Genomic DNA, 19,028 nt, shown 5'->3' with positions numbered 1-19,028 from the left:
CCTTCCCAGACTGAGCTTCTCCTTTTCCCTCTGCTCCCTCTGCTGCCTCTCTGCCCCCCCTTCACCTCCCCTCAGCTGAGCCTCCTTTCCCCCCTTTCCCTCTGCTCCTCCCCCATCCCTTCCCCTCCCCTCAGCACTGTGCTCATTTGTATAAAGTTTTATTACCCTATTTATTTTGTTAATGATGTGTACAACCCCTCGATTCTATTTATTGCGATTAAGTTGTCTTGTTTTTGTCCGTCTGTCTCCCCCGATTAGACTGTAAGCCCGTCGATGGGCAGGGATTGTCTCTATCTGTTGCCGGATTGTACATTCCAAGCTCTTAGTACAGTGCTCTGCACATAGTAAGCTCTCAATAAATACTATTGAATAAATGAATGAATAAATAAATAAACAAACAAATAAATAAATAAATAAATAAATAAATAAATAAATAAATAAATGCCAGTATTTGGTGTGATGAGTGCTCAGTGCAGAAAATAGAGAGGGGCGAAAGAGCGGGCCAGGTGAGTCTAAGGCTCATGGCAATAGACTAGTTTATTTCATCATACCACTTGGTTTTATACAGTACCCATAACAATGTTTCCACCATATCTCTTGGTTTTATACAGTACCCATAACAATGATTAATCTTCCAGTCAAGGTTCAGTTGTTTTTACATCCAATACTTAGAACTCAGCTCTTTGGCAAACACAATGTTCTTTGTTATCCTGTTCAAGGTCCCGGAAGGATGTTTGTCTTAGACCAGCGTGCCCTGAGACTTGCTCAGGTGGGCCAGAGGGGATAGGACACAAGCCCAGTCCCTTAGCTTCTCACGCCAGTCCTACAACATCTCCCCCTTTTTTATTTACTAGCCGAAACTCATTAAGTTGAGTTAGCAAGGGTTTCAGAGTGGTTGCCAAAAACCGAGTAATAAGAGGAAACATTAGTAATACCACGATGAAGACAAACATATAAGGTAAGGTATGCAATCCTACAGATACCCAATTAAATGGCTTAAGATGTTTCAATGAATCTAATACAATATGGGCAATATCCTCAGGATGCTCATTCAAATGAGGACTATTCTCAATTTCCTCAATTATTTTTCTTAATTGATCCATGTCCAATGTGATTTTAGATTCATGCCATGCACCCAGCATCCTATTCTTTATTTTATCCCAAAATAAATTTTCATCCAAGGCATTATATTTCACAGGAGTAACACAGACATACAAGTATCTATAGTCACACTGCAATGAGAGCTTTTCCTTCAAAGTTTCTATCTCAGTGCCCAAGTATAATACTGATTGCTCAAGTAAGTTAATTTTATATAACAAATCTCTATCAATTCGTTCCTGGGCCTGAAACGCCAGAGTAACATTATGGGCAAGCTCGTTAACATACCCCGCAGTGTGGATTTCGGTTTGCAATGATATAGTAGACACAGTAGTAGATGTTATTAGTGATGCTAACACGACGAGACCGGTGACCAGTAATCCCACAAGCCTCTTTTGTCTACTTAATCTGTGCGCTATTAACTGGAGTGCATGCTCACTGGATGACGAATACCATTCATGGGAGATATTGGTGGGAAAAACTGCAAATGCAGGTTGTTCCACCAACATGATAATTTTATCGTTGTCCCTAATATCAATACATTGTTTCAGAGTACAATTTATGCAGGATATGTTCCAATAACAACTTTCATTTACCATGGATATATTACCTACTATAAACGCCTGAGGAGTTCTTACACAGGCAGTGATGAAGGACAAATTGCTCTTTACTGGCCCTATGTTTAGTGGGATGTGGCCTTCAAAGTAAGTATGATTAATTCTATCTAAGGTCGAAAAGGCCCTCCATAGTCCTCGAAATTCTACTGAAGTGGGAGATTGTAATACCTCTTCAGGAAAACTTCCTGTGTAACTCTTCAAGGGTGCCTGATGAGTCTAATTGTCATGTCCACCCCAATTCTACAATTTTGTTGGCTCTATGTGACTATTTCATTGTATCTCTTCAGGGTAAGAGAGGTGACATAATTCCCATAAGGGGAAGATAGGTTTTTCAGGTATTAATGACTTATTGCTAGAGCTGGGCCAAACATGACTCGGAAAGGCACAGAGAGGTATTCGGGGATATTGGGTGAAGTTCCTTGTGGGAACCCCTTTTGGCGTAAGTTTTTTCACATAAACATATGCACTGTTTCCTTCTATGATATTTCCCAATTCTTTATCATGAACCCAAGTTTTCTCTGTTTCGAGTTGTAGACACGGTCCGGTACAATTGACATTGCCATTTCTATAAAAGCATATTGGAGTACGGATGGCTAACGTGCTAAATTTATTACTGCGGTTATATTATCAGACAGAAAAGGATAATTATATCCCCCCATGAGTCTGGAATTATTGGTATATATTTCTCCCAGTCTATCTTCCCATGTTACAGGCCTTGTCCATGGCGGATAGGGAAGGTATGCCCACTATTGTTCTCCCTTGCACGGGGGAACTTACACCGATAAAAAAGGCCAACATGGCAAGAAAGACATTCTCAGGTGTCATTAATTGTCTAGTGTTTTCTACCACCATCATCGCCTGAGATGTGAGTGTTTTTATCTGCCCCCACATTGGAATCTTCTCAGTTCGAGTGGCTCTGCTGGGCTTTTCTTCCTTTTCCTCTGGAATCTCATTCTGCTCAGCCTCTCTGTCAATTGAGGAACATGCTCAGACATTCCTTTCAGGAATCCACACTGGTATTTCAAACGTTTCTGGAAAGACACAAGCATACCCTCATCCCCGTGTTAGTAGAGGATCTGGACCATGCCAAGTATTTGTAAGGGGGTCCTTCCACATGACCAGAGCTGACTTCTGGGCTCCCTTTTGTTGGAACTGTTTCTCTGCAAGTGTAAATCCTTTAACATCTGCTATCAAGAAATTTAAGGTGTATAATGTCATAAGTATTCGTCGTTTAGGGGAGGACAGGTACTCTCCCCCTTTTTGTTTTTGTAAATAAGTCATGATATCTTGATGTCGCTTCTCAATAATAGCTTGTCCGGTAGGGTTGTAGGGGATACCGGTAATACGGGAAATATTGAATGTTTTACAAAAGTTTCTGAAAGCTGGTAGATGCAGGGGCATTATCTGTTTTTATTTGTGTTGGGATTCCCACAACTGAGAACGTTTGCAATAAGTGATCTATGACGTGTTTAGTAGATTCCCCTGTGTGTAAAGTGGCAGAGGTAAAGGAGGAATAAGTATCTATAGTTACATGAATAAACTGCAATTTCCCAAAGGAAGAATAATGAGTAACATCCATCTGCCAAATATGGTTAGGATGAAGTCCACGAGGGTTTTTTGAAGTGTTCGTGGGAGGTGAAGAGAAAGGGATACATTTTGGGCATGATTTGACAATTTGTCTTGCTTGTTCTTTCGTAATATGAAATTGCCTTCGTAGTATGCAGGCATTCTGATGGGATACTGAGGCCTCATGAAGAGCTGGAGGCACGATCGTGGGCATTACAATAACTTGTGTCAGGAAATCGGCTTCTGAATTGCCTTGAGTTAGGGGGCCAGGGAGTACAGAGTGTGCTCGGATTTGACTAATAAAGAAGGGGTTCTTTCTTTCTTGAACAACTCGTTGGAGTTGTAAGAACAAAGGAAATTTATCAGAAGTGTTAGAGAATTTTAATTTAACCGTCTCGATTTTCGAGGCAACTTGGAAGCAATATTTGCTGTCCGTAAGAATATTGAGTGGTTGAGGTTGCTTTTGTAAAACCATAATTACCATGGTTAATTCATTTTGTTGAGCCGACTTAAGCCCCGTATGTCTTATTTCAGTTATGTAATAAACTGCAGTTCCTTTTGAGGATCCATCAGTAAAGGCATGATCTGCTTGGGGAATTGGAGAGATAAGGGTAACTTTCAGGAAAATCCATGAGTATGGTTCCATGAATTGTAAAATGGGGTTTTCCATATGATGAGAGTCCAAGTAACCCGAGAATGAGGAGATTACTATCTGCCATTCAGGATCATTCTGTATTAATCGAGTGAGTTGGGTTTGGGTGTATGGCTGATGAATAATAGTAGGACTTCTTCCCGTCAGCCAAATACTCCTTCTGACCAATTTCTGAATTAATAGTGCTACCACTGTAGGATATGTTATTAAAGAGTTAGGGATTTGGTGTGTCATATGGCACTATTCTAGTATGCATTTCTTTTGATGTAAGGCTGCGGTAGGTGTCCCTGGAGTAGAAAGTATGCTACCCTGGATGTCTTGTTCATGTATTCGATCTAAAGTGGCACTGCTAATTGCTTCTTCCACAATCTCAAGTTCCCTCTGAGCTTCTAAGGTTAAGGTTCTGGGTGAGGTCAGATCGGGATCTCCCCGTAAAGTAGAAAATAAATGAGTTAATTGGAGAGTGTTGATCTTTAGATAGGGCCTGATCCAATTGATATCCCCCAACAGCTTTTGAAAGTCATTTAATGTTTTTAAAAACTCCTTTCGTATTTGTAATTTTTGAGGCTTAACCCTCTGTTTCTCCACAATACTTCCCAGATAGTTATATGGTGCTTGTTTCTGTACTTTGTCCGGTGCTATGATCAGGCCATATTCTGACAAGGATAAGGTCAAGCGGCCTAACAGCTCATTAAGTGTGTTATTGTGGAGGTGAGCGCAAAGAATATCATCCATATAGTGTATAATATAAGCACTCAGATATTTTTGTCTAATTGGAGTTAGGGCTAGGCTAACAAATTTTTGACACATAGTAGGGCTATTTTTCATGCCTTGGGGTAATACCTTCCATTGATATCATTGGGCGGGGGCTCTAACATTGACAGAAGGGATCGAGAATGCGAATCTTTTTTGATCCTCTATTTGAAGTGGGATCGAATAAAAGCAGTCTTTAAGGTCTATTATAATTAACAGCCATTCCTGCGGGATCATGGCTGCAGAGGGCAACCCTGGTTGTAAAGGACCCATGGGTTCCATGGTGTTATTTACTGCTCTTAGATTCGTAAGCATTCTCCATTTTCCTGATTTCTTTTTTATTACAGATACTGGAGAATTCCATGGACTGGTAGTCTCCTCAATATGTCCTTCTTGTAACTGTTCTTTCACAATATGTTTTAGAGCCTCTAGCTTTTCTTTTGTTAGCGGCCACTGCTCCACCGATAGGCTTGTCTGAAAGCCATGTAATTTTTTCTGCATAATGTTGTGGGGCAGTGGCCATTATGATAAAGGGGTTTCGGTAGTTAACATCACTTTCATTGGCTGGAGTATATCTCTTCCCCACAGATTGATCGGGAATCCATCAACTATATGTGGTTGGAAATATCCTTGTTGCCCCTTGCTTTCCCATTTTAATAACTTGCTGCTTTGCGCGGGTGTTTCTACTGTTCCTATTCCTGCCAATGGGGCACTCCCTTGCTGTAGGGGCCAAGAAAGAGGCCATTGCCTTTTGGCGATAATCGACTTGTCAGACCCTGTGTCTATTAATCCTCTGAAGGTCTTCCCTTCGATAAGTATAGTCAGTTGTGGTCTTTCTAAAGTGATTGTTTGGGCCCGGAAGGCTTGATCTCCTGAGCTTCCAAATCCTTGAGCCTTTCTAACATTCTGACATGTTTTCCCAACCTGCTTGTAAGGAAGTATCAACAATTAAACTATTCTTGTCCGTTCAGGAAACTGGACAACCTTATGTACATAAACCAATACTGAGATTTCCCCTATATAATCTGAATCAATTACTCTGGGTATTACATTTAATCCTTTTAGGGTCATACCACTCCTCCCTACCACCAAACCCACAAAACCTATAGGTAAAGGCCCATAGATTCCTGTCGGTATTTTTTGAACTCCCATTTCTGGAGTCAGTACTACTTGTACAGCTGAGGGAAGGTCCAATCCTGCGCTTCCTGGGGTGGCTCTGGTGAGGTCTGCATAGGAGAGATGGCGGTATGCTCGGGATACAAGATATTCTCCTTGGCTACTGAGCGAGGCTGACTGAATGTTAGGGCTGCCCCTATTGTTTGTCGGGGCTGGGGCTGGCCCCTTTTTACGTTTCCCGATATCGGGGTTCTTTCTCTGGTAAAATTTGAGCGACACTGAGAAGCCCAGTGGTTTCCCTTTCTGCACTTAGGGCACACTGACGAAGGGCGGGTGTTTCGGGAAAACATTCCCTTTCCTTTCAGGCAGTTTTTTGCAAAGTGACCTTCCTTTCCACAGTTAAAACATGTACCCTTCGCATTTTGTTGCTGCATAGCTGCAGCCATTAAATTAGCATTAAAAGAGGCAGTGCCCACATCTTGGCACTTCCGTATCATTTCAGTGATTGTCATAGTCCTTTTATTCCCTGCCAAGGCTCTTTTGCAGTCCTGATTGCAATTATCATATGCAAGTTGTTTCAACAGTATAATTCCGGCCGTATGATCACCTACACTCCTCTATATTGCCATAGTTAATCTACTCACAAATTGTTCAAAAGGTTCAGACAGCCCTTGTAAAATCTTTGTAAAACTGGAGTTCGTCTCTCCCTTAGCTGGCAGCTTCTGCCAAGCTGTTTTTCCCACTACCATGATTTGCTGATAGGCTTGAAGTGTGTATGTGAGCTGGTTGGTTGCTTTTTTTAAAAACCATAATTACAGAGGTCTGTCGCGATAGGCCCACCCGGTCGCACCAAGTGGAAAAGCAGAAAGTTTCGGGGGGTGCGGTGGCCGGAACTGGAGTTAAGGGGTGGGAAGGGAGGGGAGGTGGGGGTGGCTCTGCTGGCCGGTTCTGGGGATGGAGACCCCAACCCCCGGGCCCAGGGGTCAAGGGTCAAAGGACAGCGGGGTACCGCCGAATGGGGCGGCGCGGACCCTCCATGTATATGCCTGTCGGTCCGTGTGTATACGCAAGTCTGGGTATTCGATGACAGGGAAAACAGTGAGAAAATCTAGAGGAATGTCTTGGTCTTGCTCTGTGGCTGTTATAATAGCCTTCTGGAATGGGGTGGGGCTATTTGGTTTCATTGTGACTAGAGACCAGGGATCCTGTCTTTCCTCCTTAAAAAAGGAAGAATCTACTTCGGGCGGAGGTGGTGGGAAATGAAAATCTTCAAGATTGGGATATATCTTGGGGGCCAAGGGGGGTGGCGGGTGGGGAGGCAAATCCGGCCCTGCTGCGGTATCAACCTTAAGGACCTTATGAACTAAAGGTACTTGATTCTCAGGAGTAAGACGTATCTTCAAGACATTCCGTATAGAAAAAGCTGCAACAGGGAAAGAACTAAGGCCTTCTTGTCTATATCTTTCACTCATCTGTTTTCCGACCACTTCCCACTGCTCTGAATCAATAACTCTTTCCTTCGGAAACCATGGACAACACTTCTTGACACATTTCAAAAATTGTTCTATCTGTTGTTTAGTGATGATCAACCCTCTCTCCTTAACCACCTTCTTAAGCAAATTCACGTACTGTTCCCTATCTTTAAAGTGTACTTGGCCCATCCCTGCTGCGGAAAGTTTCAGATCGGGCAATCCCCGCGGTTAGCCTGGTGAATATAAGAAATTCCCTTACCTTCATGATTCAGTGGAACTCCGTGTTGTAAGGCGCTGAGTCACTCCTTCCTCCTTGTGTCCCTGTGTTCGGGCGCCAAATGCCAGCATTTGGCGTGATGAGTGCTCAGTGAAGAAAATAGAGAGGGGGGAAAGAGCGGGCCAGGCGAGTCTAAGGCTCATGGCAATAGACTAGTTTATTTCACTTGGTTTTATACAGTACCCATAACAATGATTTCACCATATCTCTTGGTTTTATACAGTACCCATAACAATGATTAATCTTCCAGTCAAGGTTCAGTTGTTTTTACATCCAATGCTTAGAACTCAGCTCTTTGGCAAATACAATGTTCCTTGTTGTCCTGTTCAAGGTCCCGGAGGGATATTTGTCTTAGACCAACATGCCCTGAGCCTTGCTCAGGTGGGCCAGAGGGGATAGGACACAAGCCCAGTCCCTTAGCTTCTCACGCCAGTCCTGCAACAAATAAATAAATAATGGATGTGTACATAAGTGCTGTGGAGCTGAGGGAGGGTTGAATAAAGGGTGCAAATCCAAAGCGCAAGTTAGGAGATGATAGTAGTATTTGTTAAGTGCTTACTATGTGCCAGGCACTGTACTAAGTGCTGGGGTGGATACAAGCAAATCAGTTTGAACACAGGTCCTGCCCCACATGGGGCTCACAGTTCAATCCCCATTCTACAGAAGATACCTGGGTTTAAACCCAAACTCCCCCCCTAAACCAGCTATGAGGCCTTAGACATTTTGGGTTCTCTGTTTTCCTTTCACCTCTAAAATGAAGTTAAACTAAATAGTGGATCCCGTGAGGACAGAGATTGTGTCCAAGCTTGTTTCTTTCCCAGTGCTAAGCATAAAGTATGCACTTAATAAATGCCCTTATTGACTCCATTGTCTTGTGTCTACTCCAATGCTTAATACAGTGCTTGACACACAGAAAGCGCTTAGCAAATATCACAGTTATCGTTATTATTATTATTATTGTATGTTGCTTTTGTGTTTGATTGTTCCATCTTCCCTTATGTGTCTCCTGTCCCCTCACATACTGTAATTTCCTTGAGGGCTAGGGATTGTGTCAAATTCACACTCGTGTTATTTTTTCCCTGCACTTAGTAATCTGCTTTTCCTCATAGAAAGCACCTAAACAAATATTGCTTCTAGTACTATCTCATGCCAATAATTTTCCCAAATCATTTAGCTTCAAAAATTCCATTCACTCTACTGTTTTTGCCCATCCACCTCTGCATCAAATAGAAACTACTTACCATCGGCTTTAAAGCATTCAATCACCTTGGCCCCTCCTAACTTACCCCCTGATTTCCTACTACAACCCAGCCCACATACCTCGCTCCCCTAATGCCAACCTTACTCACTGTCCTGCTATCTCATCTGTCTCACTGCCAACCTTTCACCCACGACCTTCCTCTGGCCTGGAGTGCCCTCGCTCTTCATATCCAATTGACCACTACTCTCCCCATCTTCACATGCTTATTAAATAAGATGCCTTCTCCCACTAAACCCTCATTTCCTCTTCTCCCACCCCTTGCTGCGTCACCCTTGCATTTGGATTTGCTCCTTTTATTCACCCTTCCCTCAGTCCCACAACATTTATGTGGGATGTGTAGGACAGGGTCAACTTCCAATCTGATTATTTTATATCCAGCACATCTCTGCTGAGCACTTGTTGAGCACTTACTGTGTGCAGAGTCCTGTACTAAGTGATAGAGAGAGTTCAGCAGAGTTGGTAGACACAATTCTTGCTTCAAAGAGCTTTTGGTCTCGTGGAGTTTACAATAATAATGGCATTTATCATTTCGGCCTTCGTTAAACACTTACTATATGTCAAACACTGTTCTAAGTGCTGGGGTAAGTACAAGTTAGTACGGTCAGACAGAGTCTGTGTCCCCTATGGGGCTCACAGTCTAAGTAAGAGAGAAGGCAGGTAATGAATCCCCATTTTACAGATGAGGAACGGGAGGCATGGAGAAGTTAAGTAACTTGCCCAGAGTCACCTAGCAAGCAATTGGTAGAGGTGGTATTAGAATCCAGGTCCTCTGACTCCGAGGACCATGTTCTTTCTCTTAGGCCATGCTGCTTCTCACTTGAGTGCTCATAACCCATTAAGCAATGGTATTTACTGAGCACTTACTAAGTGCTGAGCATTTTACTAAGCAGTTGGGAAAATTAAATGTGACAGAATTGGTAGATGAAGGTAGGGGGAGTCAGACATTAAAATAAATTACCAAATAGGGGAAAGAGAAAATTATAGGGATATGGCAGAAGACAGGACATTCTGGAGAAAATGTATCCATAGAGTCACTATGAATTGGAAACGACTCTATGGCACTTGATAATAATAATAAGGATATTACATCAGTGCTGGGAACTGGGGTGAGTCTCAGAGAGATTAAGGGATACATAGCCAAGTGCAGAGTTAACTCGGAGGGGAAATAATGGGGGCTTAGTCCGGGAAGATGTCTTAGAGGAGAGGGACCCCTGAAGTGGCACTTATATACTTATGCTTATCCTCTAATAAACAGATTGCTTGATCGACTGATCCTCTTCTCTCGCTAAATTCTGTCGAGGTGTCTCCTTATAGCTTCTACCACCTCCTTGTTCCTCTAAACTATAAGCTCGTTGTGGACAGATAATGTGTCTGTTTATTGTTGTATCCTATTCTCCCAAGCACTTAGTACAGTGCTCTGCCCACAGTAAGCACTCAATCAATATGATTAACTGACTGACTGACTCAGGCTGTAGATAATAAGGTTTAGCATGGGGCTGAGGGTGGTTTTACAACACAGCCAACTTCCTATCCTCCCCAGGGAAAGCAGAAGGCCCTGGGCCTCAGTAGGTGTAGATAAATGGGGTGTAATAGAATATCACCACGGGCAGGTGGGAGGAGCTCATGGCAAAGGCCTTCATCCTCCTCATGGGTGAGGACATGAGGTAGATGGCGAGAAAGACATGGCAGTTGGTGGGTCATTCAGTCAATCCTGTTTATTGAGAGCTTACTCTGTGCAGAGCACAGTTCTCAGCATATGGGAGAGTACAATGCCACAATAAACAGATGCGGTCCCTTCCCACAGTCTATAGGAGACACAGTCATAGGAGGTGGTGTGGTGCTCATAAACACCATATAGTAATAGACCCAGATATCCATGCAGGTTGGGAGCAACATGGTGAGGATGTCGCAGAAGTGGAGCTGCAGTAAGGGGTGTGGAGTGCGTACGTGGTGTGGTCGATTGAATTGATGGACCCTGAGAGCCAAGATCCTACAGCCATCAGCCCACGCCTCCCCTGTCTCATGAGAACTGGGTAAGTCAGGGGACTACTGACAGCCACATAGAGGTCATACATCATGGAGGCCAAGAGAAGCCCTTCAGCTCCTGCAGTGGTCAGGAAGAATAAGCTCTGGACCCCACAGCCAAAGAAGGACATGAACTTCCTGTCAAAGAGGAAATTGGCAGTCTTTGTGGGCACAACTGTGTGGATGTATCCCTCCCCATTTCCCCTACTCCCTCCCTCTGCTCTATCCCCTTCCCCTCCCCACAACACTTGAGTACTTTTGTATGTATTATTTATTACTCTATTTATTTTATTAATGATGTGTATATATCTATGATTTTATTTATTTGTTTTGATGGTATTGATGCCTGACTACTTGTTTTGTTTTGCTGTCTGTCTCCCCCTTTTAGACTGTGAGCCCATTGTTGGGCAGGGATTGTCTCTACCTGTGGCCAAATTGTACATTCCAAGCACTTAGTACAGTGCTCTGCACACAGTAAGTGATCAATAAATACTATTGAATGAATGAATGAATAAATGAAAGGAACATGTGGGAGATCTGGCTGAGCCAAAAGTACATTGGGTTGTGAAGGCGGGGGTCAAGGTGAACGAGGCTTATTTGGAAGATGAAGAAGATGAGGGAGAAGAGGAACAGTTCAGTTTGTGTTTAAGAAATGAATCCTAATAAAACAAAATCAGTAGTCCAGGTTTGATTCCAGTTCTCCATGGGGCCTTCATGAACTTCTACCTAAGGGAGGAATCAAAAGTGTTTAAAGAAAGTACAGATCAGTGGGCTTCCTGTCTACTTTTTTCACTTACCCCAGAACATTGTAGCCAAAGCCCAGAAAAAAGCTGATTTTCTAAGCTGCCCAGACCTACACTGATTCAGATAATAATAATAATGGTGGTATTTGTTAAGCACTTACTATGTGCAAAGCACTTTTCTAAGCGCTGGGGGGGGGATACAAGGTGATCAGGTTGTTCCACGTGGGGCTCACAATATTAATCTCCATTTTACAGAAGAGGGAACTGAGGCACTGAGAAGTGAAGTGACTTGCCCAAAGTAACACAGCTGGCAAGCAGCAGAGCCGGAATTAGAATCCACGACCTCTGACTCTCCAGCCCGTGCTCTTTCCGCTGAGCCACGCTGCTTCTACAAATGATTAAATGATTAGATAAATGAATGAATAAATGAATGAATGAATAAAACTGGATTTAGCAATTTCCTTTCATTGTAACATCTGTAACGATATTTTCTTGTTATTAATAGAAAATTCTAGGACATGGTTACTATTCCATCTATCTCCATTATTAATCATTCATCAAGAGAAGCAGTGTGGCCTAGTGAGAAGCAGACTAGTGGAAAGAAAATGGGCCTGGAGTCAAAGGACCTAGGACCTAATAATCCTGTCTCTGACAATTGCGTGCTGTGTGATCTTGGGCAAGTCATTTAACTTCTTTGTGCCTCAGGAATCTTATCTGTAAAATGGGGATTAAATGGCTGTTCTCCCTCCTAAATTAGACTGAGAATCCTGTATGAGACAGGGACTTTGTCTGTCTTAATTAACTTTCATTCATTCATTTAATCGTATTTATTGAGCACTTACTGTGTGCAGAGCACGTGCTTGGAATGTACAACTCGTCAACAGATAGAGACAATCCCTGCCCAACAATGGGCTCACATTCTAAAAGCGGGAGACAGACAGCAAAACAAAACAAATAGTCAGGCATCAATACCATCAAAATAAATAGAATCATAGGTAGATACACATCATTAATAAACTAGAGTAATAAATAATATATGCAAATATAGACAAGTGCTGTGGGGAGGGGAAGGGGGTAGAGCAGAGGGAGGGCACAGGGGTAATGGGGAGAGGAAGAGGGGCAGAGGGAAAGGGAGGGCTCAGTCTGGGAAGGCCTCCGGGAAGAGGTGAGCTCTCAGTAGGGCTTTGAAGAGGGGAAGAGAGTTTGGCGGATGTGAGGAGGGAGGACATTTCAGGTCAGTGGTAGAACGTGAGCCAGGGGTCGATGGCAGGAGAGGCAAGAAAGAGGCACCTTGAGGAGGTGAGCGGCAGAGGACCGGAGTGTACAGGGTGGGCTATAGAAGGAGAGAATGGAGGTGAGGTAGGAGGGAGCAAGGTGATAGTTTTGAAGCCAAGAATGAGGGGTTTTTGCTTTATGTGTAGGTTGATAGGCAACCACTGGAGGTTTTTGAGGAGGGGAAATGACATGCCCAGAGCATTTCTGTAGAAAGATAATCCAGGCAGCGGAGTGAAATATATATTGAAGTGGGGAGAGACAGAAGGATAGGAGATCAGAGAGGAGGTTTTGGGATATTATGAGAGATTGTACCAGCAAGGTAGCAGTTCAGATGGAGAGGAAAGGCGGGTCTTGGCAATGTTGTGAAGGTGAAACTGGCAGGTTTTGGTGACGGATTGGATGTGTGGGGTGAATGAGAGAGCAGAATCAAGGATGACACCAAGGTTGAGGGCCTCTGAGACGGGAAGGATGGTAGTGCCGTCGTCATTGTTGGGAAAGTCAGGAAGAGGACAGGGTTTGGGAGGGAAGATAAGGAGCTCAGTCTTGGACATGTTGAGTTTTAGGTGGTGGGCAGACATCCAAGTGGAGGTGTCCTGAAGGCAGGAGGAGATATAAGCCTGGAGGGAGGGAGAAAGGATAGAGTATAAGATGTAGATTTGGGTGTCATCTGCACTGAGATGATAGTTGAAGCCATGGGAGCATATGAGTTCACCAAGGGAGTGAGGATAGATGGAGAACAGAAGAGGACCAAGAACTGACCCATGAGGAAGCCCTACAGTTAGTGGATGGGAGGGGGAGGTGGAGCCCGTGAAGGAGACAGAGAATGAACGGCCAGAGAGATAAGAGGGGAACCAGGAGAAGATGGAGCCTGTGAAGCCAAGGTTGGATAATGTGTTGAGGAGAAGGGGATGGTGGACAGTGTCAAAGGCAGCTGAGAGGTCGAAGAGGATTAAGATAGAGTAGGAGCTATTGGATTTGGCAAGAAGGAGATCATTGGTGACCTTTGAGAGGGCAGTTTTGGTGGAGTGGAGGGGAAGGAAGGCAGATTGGAGGGGGTCCAGGAGAGAGTTGGAGTTGAGGAATTCAAGAAAGTGAGTGTAGATGACTCATTCTAGGAGTTTGGAAAGGAAGCGTAGGAGGGAGATAGGACGATAACTGGAAGGGGCAGTGGAGTCAAGAGAGGGTTTTTTTAGGATGGGGGAGACATGGGCATGTTTGAAGGCAGAGGGGAAGAAGCCATTGGAGAGTGAATGGGTAAAGATAGAAGTTAAAGAGTGGAGGAAGGAAGGGGTTATAGTTTTTATAAGGTGAGCGGGAATGGGGTCCGAAGCACAGGTGGAGGGGGTGGCACTTGCGAGGAGGGAGGAGATCTCCTCTGATGATACTGCAGGGAAGGATGGGAAAGTAGGGGAGAGGATTGGGAGCAGGAGGGAAGGAGATGGGGGAGGGGTAGTTAAAAATGGAAGTTAAGGAGGGGAGGAGGGAAGGGGCAATAGTTTTTATAAGATGAGCGGGAACACTTCGAATAGCGTTTGATATATAGTAAGCGCTTAACCAATACCATAAATAATAGAAATCTCTGCACTGTACATTGTGCCTACTGAATTTCCTCAAGTCCTGTTGTGCCACAGTGATTTCTCTAGTATCAGTCATCATCACCATCAGTGGTGGGTTTTTTTGAGCTCTTACTGTGTTCAGAACACTGAACTAAGCACTTGAGAGAGTACAACATAAAGTTATCCATAGAGAGCATGAGAAAGAGAGAGAGAGAGAAGGGGGGGGAACAAGAGAAAGAGGGACATTCCCGTATGCACTTCCACTCTGCTTAGCCACTCTCCCACTTATCTGCTGTGAGACCATGGGCGAGTCACTTCACTTCTCTGTGCCTCTGTTACCTCATCTGTAAAATAAGGGCTAATAGTGTGAACCCCATATAATCTCGTTGTGGGCAGGGACTATGTCTATTTGTTGTATTTTACTCTCCCAAGTGCTTAATACAGTGTTGTGCACACAGTAAGAATGCAATAAATTCAATTGAGTGAATGAATGAATAAATATGAGACATGTACTGTATCCTACCTGATTTGCTTGTATCCACCCCAGAGCTTAATACAGTACCTAGCATATTGTAAGTGCTCAAGAAATACTATTATTATCATCATCACCGTCATTATTATTAACCCCAGCACTTAGTAGATGGCCTGGCACATTGTGTTTAACAAATACTATGCTTTTTTTGAAAAAAAGAGACCATCACATGCTGTGAAAAGGAAACCGTTTATTTACCACTGACCTATCAATTGAGATCACTGATAATAATAATGACATTTGTAAAGTGCTTACTACATGCCAAACACTGTTTTAAGCGTTGGAGAAGATACAAGATAATCAGATCCCTGTCCCACACGTCTCACAATCTAAGTTGGAGGGAAAACAGGTATTGCATCCCCATTTTACAGATGAGGTAACTGAGGCACAGAGAAGTGAAATGACTTGCCTAAGGCAAACCAGCAGATAAGTAGCAGAGCCAAAATTAAAACCCAGGTCCTCTGACTCCCAAGCCCGTGCTCTTTCTATTAGGCCATGCTGATTCCCAAGGAGCAAAGCAGGAAACTCCATAGGACCCCAGTAATAATAATAACAATAATAATAACTGTGGCATTTGTTAAACTCTTAGTGCCAAGCCCTGTACTAAAAGCTGGGGTAGTTAGAAGATAATCAGGTTGGACACAGTCCCTGTCCCTAATGGGGCTCACAGTCTTAATCTTCATTTTGCAATTGAGGTAACTGAGATAAAGAGAAGTTAAGCGACTTGACTAAGGTCACACAGCACAGTGTTGGGGAGTAGGGATTAGAACCCACACCTCTCTGACTGCCAGGCCCAGACCTTAACCCCTAGGTCACGCTGCTTCCCTTTCGACTCTCAGATTCCTGAACCTGCAGTCAGTGAGACCCCTCTTTAAGGCCCCCAGGACCTCCCTGTTCTTCAGACTGTAGATGAGGGGGTTCAGCACAGGGGTGAGGATAGTGTAGAAGGCTGAAACCACCTTGTCATAGTCGGTTGAGTCGTAAGAACTGGGCCTAATGTAGATATAGATGGCGGCACCGTAGAAGAGGCCAACGACGCTGAGATGGGAGGAGCAGGTGGTGAAGGCCTTCTTCTTGGCTTCCACTGATTTCATGCGGAGTATCGTCTCTAGAATGAGGCCGTAAGAGCCCAGGATGACAGAGAAGGGGATCAGCAGCATTAGGACACAACAGACATACATGACGGACTCAAAGACCATAGTGTCGTCGCAGGCCAAGCGCACCAGAGCGGGGGCCTCACAGAAAAAATGGTTGACTTCCCGGGAACGGCAGAAGCGGTAGCTCATGGTGATCCCCGCCTGCACCAACCCATCTGTCGCCCCAAGCAACCAGGAGACCACCGCCAGGAGGAGGCAGAGCCTGGGGCTCATGAGAACGGGATAGCGTAAAGGGCAGCAAATGGCCACGAACCGATCATAGGCCATAGCGGCTAACAGAAAACACTCGCCCCCTTCCAGAGTGAGGAAGATGAAGATTTGGATGGCACATCCAACGAGGGAGATGGAATTCCTGCCGTACCAGAAGTCACCGGCCATTTGGGGGATGGTGGTGAAGACCAGCATCACGTCCATGATTGAAAGCTGACCAAGCAAGAAGTACATGGGGGTGTGCAAGTGAAGATCTCTGTGGATCAGGAGAATTATGGCTGTATTGCCCATTAACGAAGTGATGGAGGTCATCATAACCAAGGCGAAGAGGACTTGGTGAGCCCGGGTGTGGTTAAACAGCCCAAGAAGAATGAAGTCTGTCCCCATAGTATCGTTCTCCTTCTCCATGGCTCTGTCCCAGAGGGAAGTTAGATCTGGAAAGAAACAAGCCAACAAAAAAAAAATCAGTGGAAAAGGAAGTTTAGTAGCAGAGGAAGATGAGATTGGGTCCATTTGCTTCCCATTGGGAAGCTGAATCTTGAGAATATAGAAAATCCAAAATTATAGCATTTATAGTATTTGCTCGGCACTTACTTTTTTATGGTTTTGTTAAGTCCTTACTATGTGCCAGGAACTGTTCTAAACACTGGAGTAGATACAAGCTAATCAGGTTGGACACAGTCCATGTTCCACATGGGGCTCACAGCCTTCCTCCCCAATTTACAGATGAGGGAAGTGAGGTACAGAAGAAGTGAAGGGATGTGCTCAAGGTCACACGGCGGACAAATGGTGGAGCTGGGATTAGAAAACAGGTCTTTTTGACTCCCAGGTCTGGGCTTTACCCACTAGGCCAAGTGCTGGGATAGATACAATGCATTCAGAATGGACCTAGTTCCTGTCCCACATAGGGTTTCCAAGCACTTAGTACAGTCCTCTGCAAAGAGCAAATGCTCAATAAATGCCATTTATTGCTTGATTCACGATTTCAAGGGAGGGGGAATAGATATTCAATCTCCATTTTTACATACGAGGAGACTGAGAAGCTGCGTGGCCTAGTGAGTAGAGCACAGGCCTGGGAGTCAGTAGGACCTGAGTTCTAATCCCAGCTCTGTCATTTGTCTGCTGTGTGACCTTGGGCAAGTCGCTTAACTTCTCTGGGTCTCAGTTCCCTCATATGAAAAATGGGGATTAAGACTGTGAGCCCCATGTGGGACAGGGACAGTGTCCAACCCAATTTGCTTGTATCTACTCCACTGTTTAGTACAGTGCCTGGTACATAGTAAGCACCTAACAGGCACCTCAAACATCATCATCACAGGGAAGTGAAGTCATTACCCAGGGTCAAACAGTAGACAAGTGGCAGAGCCTGGATTAGAACACGGGTCCCCTGAGTCTCAGGCCTGTGGTCTGGCCACTGGGTCACAAGCCTTCTCAGGATATTCCGATGGACAGTAACAATGAGAATGAGAGTGGTGCCATTGACGCTCATGGCAGTGATATGGTCAGGATGATCATTTTCACAGTTAGTTATGATTATCTTCATTGTCTTCCTTAAAGAGTTATTTATGAGCCAGGCAGAAAAGCTATGGTAGCATAACCCTCAATCAGTCAATCAATGGTATTCAGGGAGCACTTACTATGGGCAGAACTCTCTACCAAGTGCTTGGGAAATTGTAATAGAGTTAGTAGACATAATCCCTGCCTTCATGGAGCTTACAATCGAGTAGGGGAGACAGGCAGTAAAAGAAATTCCAGAGGATAAGGATGACAAATAATGATAACAATAAATAATGTTGGTATTTATTAAGTGCTTATTAAGTGCAGAGCACTGTTCTAAGCGCTGGGGTAGATACAGGGTATTCAGGTTGTCCTACATGAGACTCAGTCTTAACCCCCATTTTACAGATGAGATAACTGAGGCACAGAGAAGTTAAGTGACTTGCCCACAGCCACACAGCTGACAAGTGGCAGATCAGGGATTCGAACCCATGACCTCTGACTCCCAAGCCCGTGCCCTTTCCACTGAGCCATGCTGCTTCTCTATCATAATAATTAGTTTATTTGTTAAGTGCTTACTATGTGCCAGGCACTGTACTAAGCACAGGGGTGGATGTAAGCAAATTAGGTTGGACATAGTCCCTGTCCCACATGGGACTCACAGTCTTGATCCCCATTTACAGATGAGGTTAATGAGGTAGAGAAGTTAAGTGACTTGCCCAAGGTCACACAGCAGACAAGTGGCAGAGCTAGGTTTAGAACCCATTACCTTCTGAATCCCAGCTCTGTGCACTATCCACTACGCCATGCTGCTTCTCATGCAATGTGGCCTAAGGGATAGAATAATAATGTTGGTTTTGTTAAGCGCGTTACTATGTGCCGAGGCACTGTTCTAAGCGCTGGAGCACTGTTCTAAGCGCCACACAGGCCTGGGAGTCAGAAGGACCTGGGTTCTAATCCCAGATCTGCCTCTTGTCTATGTGACCTTGGGCAAGTCATTTGACTTCTCTGGGCCTCAATTACCACATCTGTAAAACAGGAATTAAGCCCCTGTGCCCCACATGGGACATGACCTGATTAGCTTGGTTGAGACTAAGCACTTATTACAGTGCTCTCTGAAAGAGTAAGCACTCAAAAAATACAATGATTGACTGATTAACAAATACCATAAAAATAATACAGTACATGGAAGATAGATATGTACATAAGTGCTTTGGGGTG

General features: G+C 44.2%; 1 protein-coding gene and 1 long non-coding RNA gene across 2 annotated transcripts; both read right to left on the bottom strand.

The window, feature by feature from the left end:
• Window positions 1-503: 503 nt before the first annotated feature.
• Window positions 504-7,699, bottom strand: LOC114808873. The gene is made up of 2 exons (XR_003756634.2): window positions 7,534-7,699; window positions 504-2,746 (listed from the first exon to the last, which is right to left on the bottom strand). It is a non-coding gene; the product is annotated as an uncharacterized LOC114808873 (long non-coding RNA).
• An 8,056-nt stretch (window positions 7,700-15,755) lies between these two features.
• Window positions 15,756-16,718, bottom strand: LOC100086625 (olfactory receptor 2T33-like). The gene has a single exon (XM_007664522.2). The coding sequence runs from the start codon at window positions 16,716-16,718 to the stop codon at window positions 15,756-15,758; it is 963 nt and encodes a 320-aa protein (XP_007662712.2).
• Window positions 16,719-19,028: the final 2,310 nt, after the last annotated feature.

The sequence above is a fragment of the Ornithorhynchus anatinus genome, unplaced genomic scaffold (genome assembly GCF_004115215.2).
Source record: "Ornithorhynchus anatinus isolate Pmale09 unplaced genomic scaffold, mOrnAna1.pri.v4 scaffold_344_arrow_ctg1, whole genome shotgun sequence".
Lineage (NCBI taxonomy): Eukaryota > Metazoa > Chordata > Mammalia > Monotremata > Ornithorhynchidae > Ornithorhynchus > Ornithorhynchus anatinus.
Note: the sequence above shows the minus strand (reverse complement) of the source record. Positions and strands in the feature narration are given on the sequence as shown.

Bases quoted from the DNA above. Each gene is read 5' to 3' on its own strand.
- LOC100086625 (XM_007664522.2), bottom strand. From the start codon at position 16,718: ATGGAGAAGGAGAACGATACTATGGGGACAGACTTCATTCTTCTTGGG.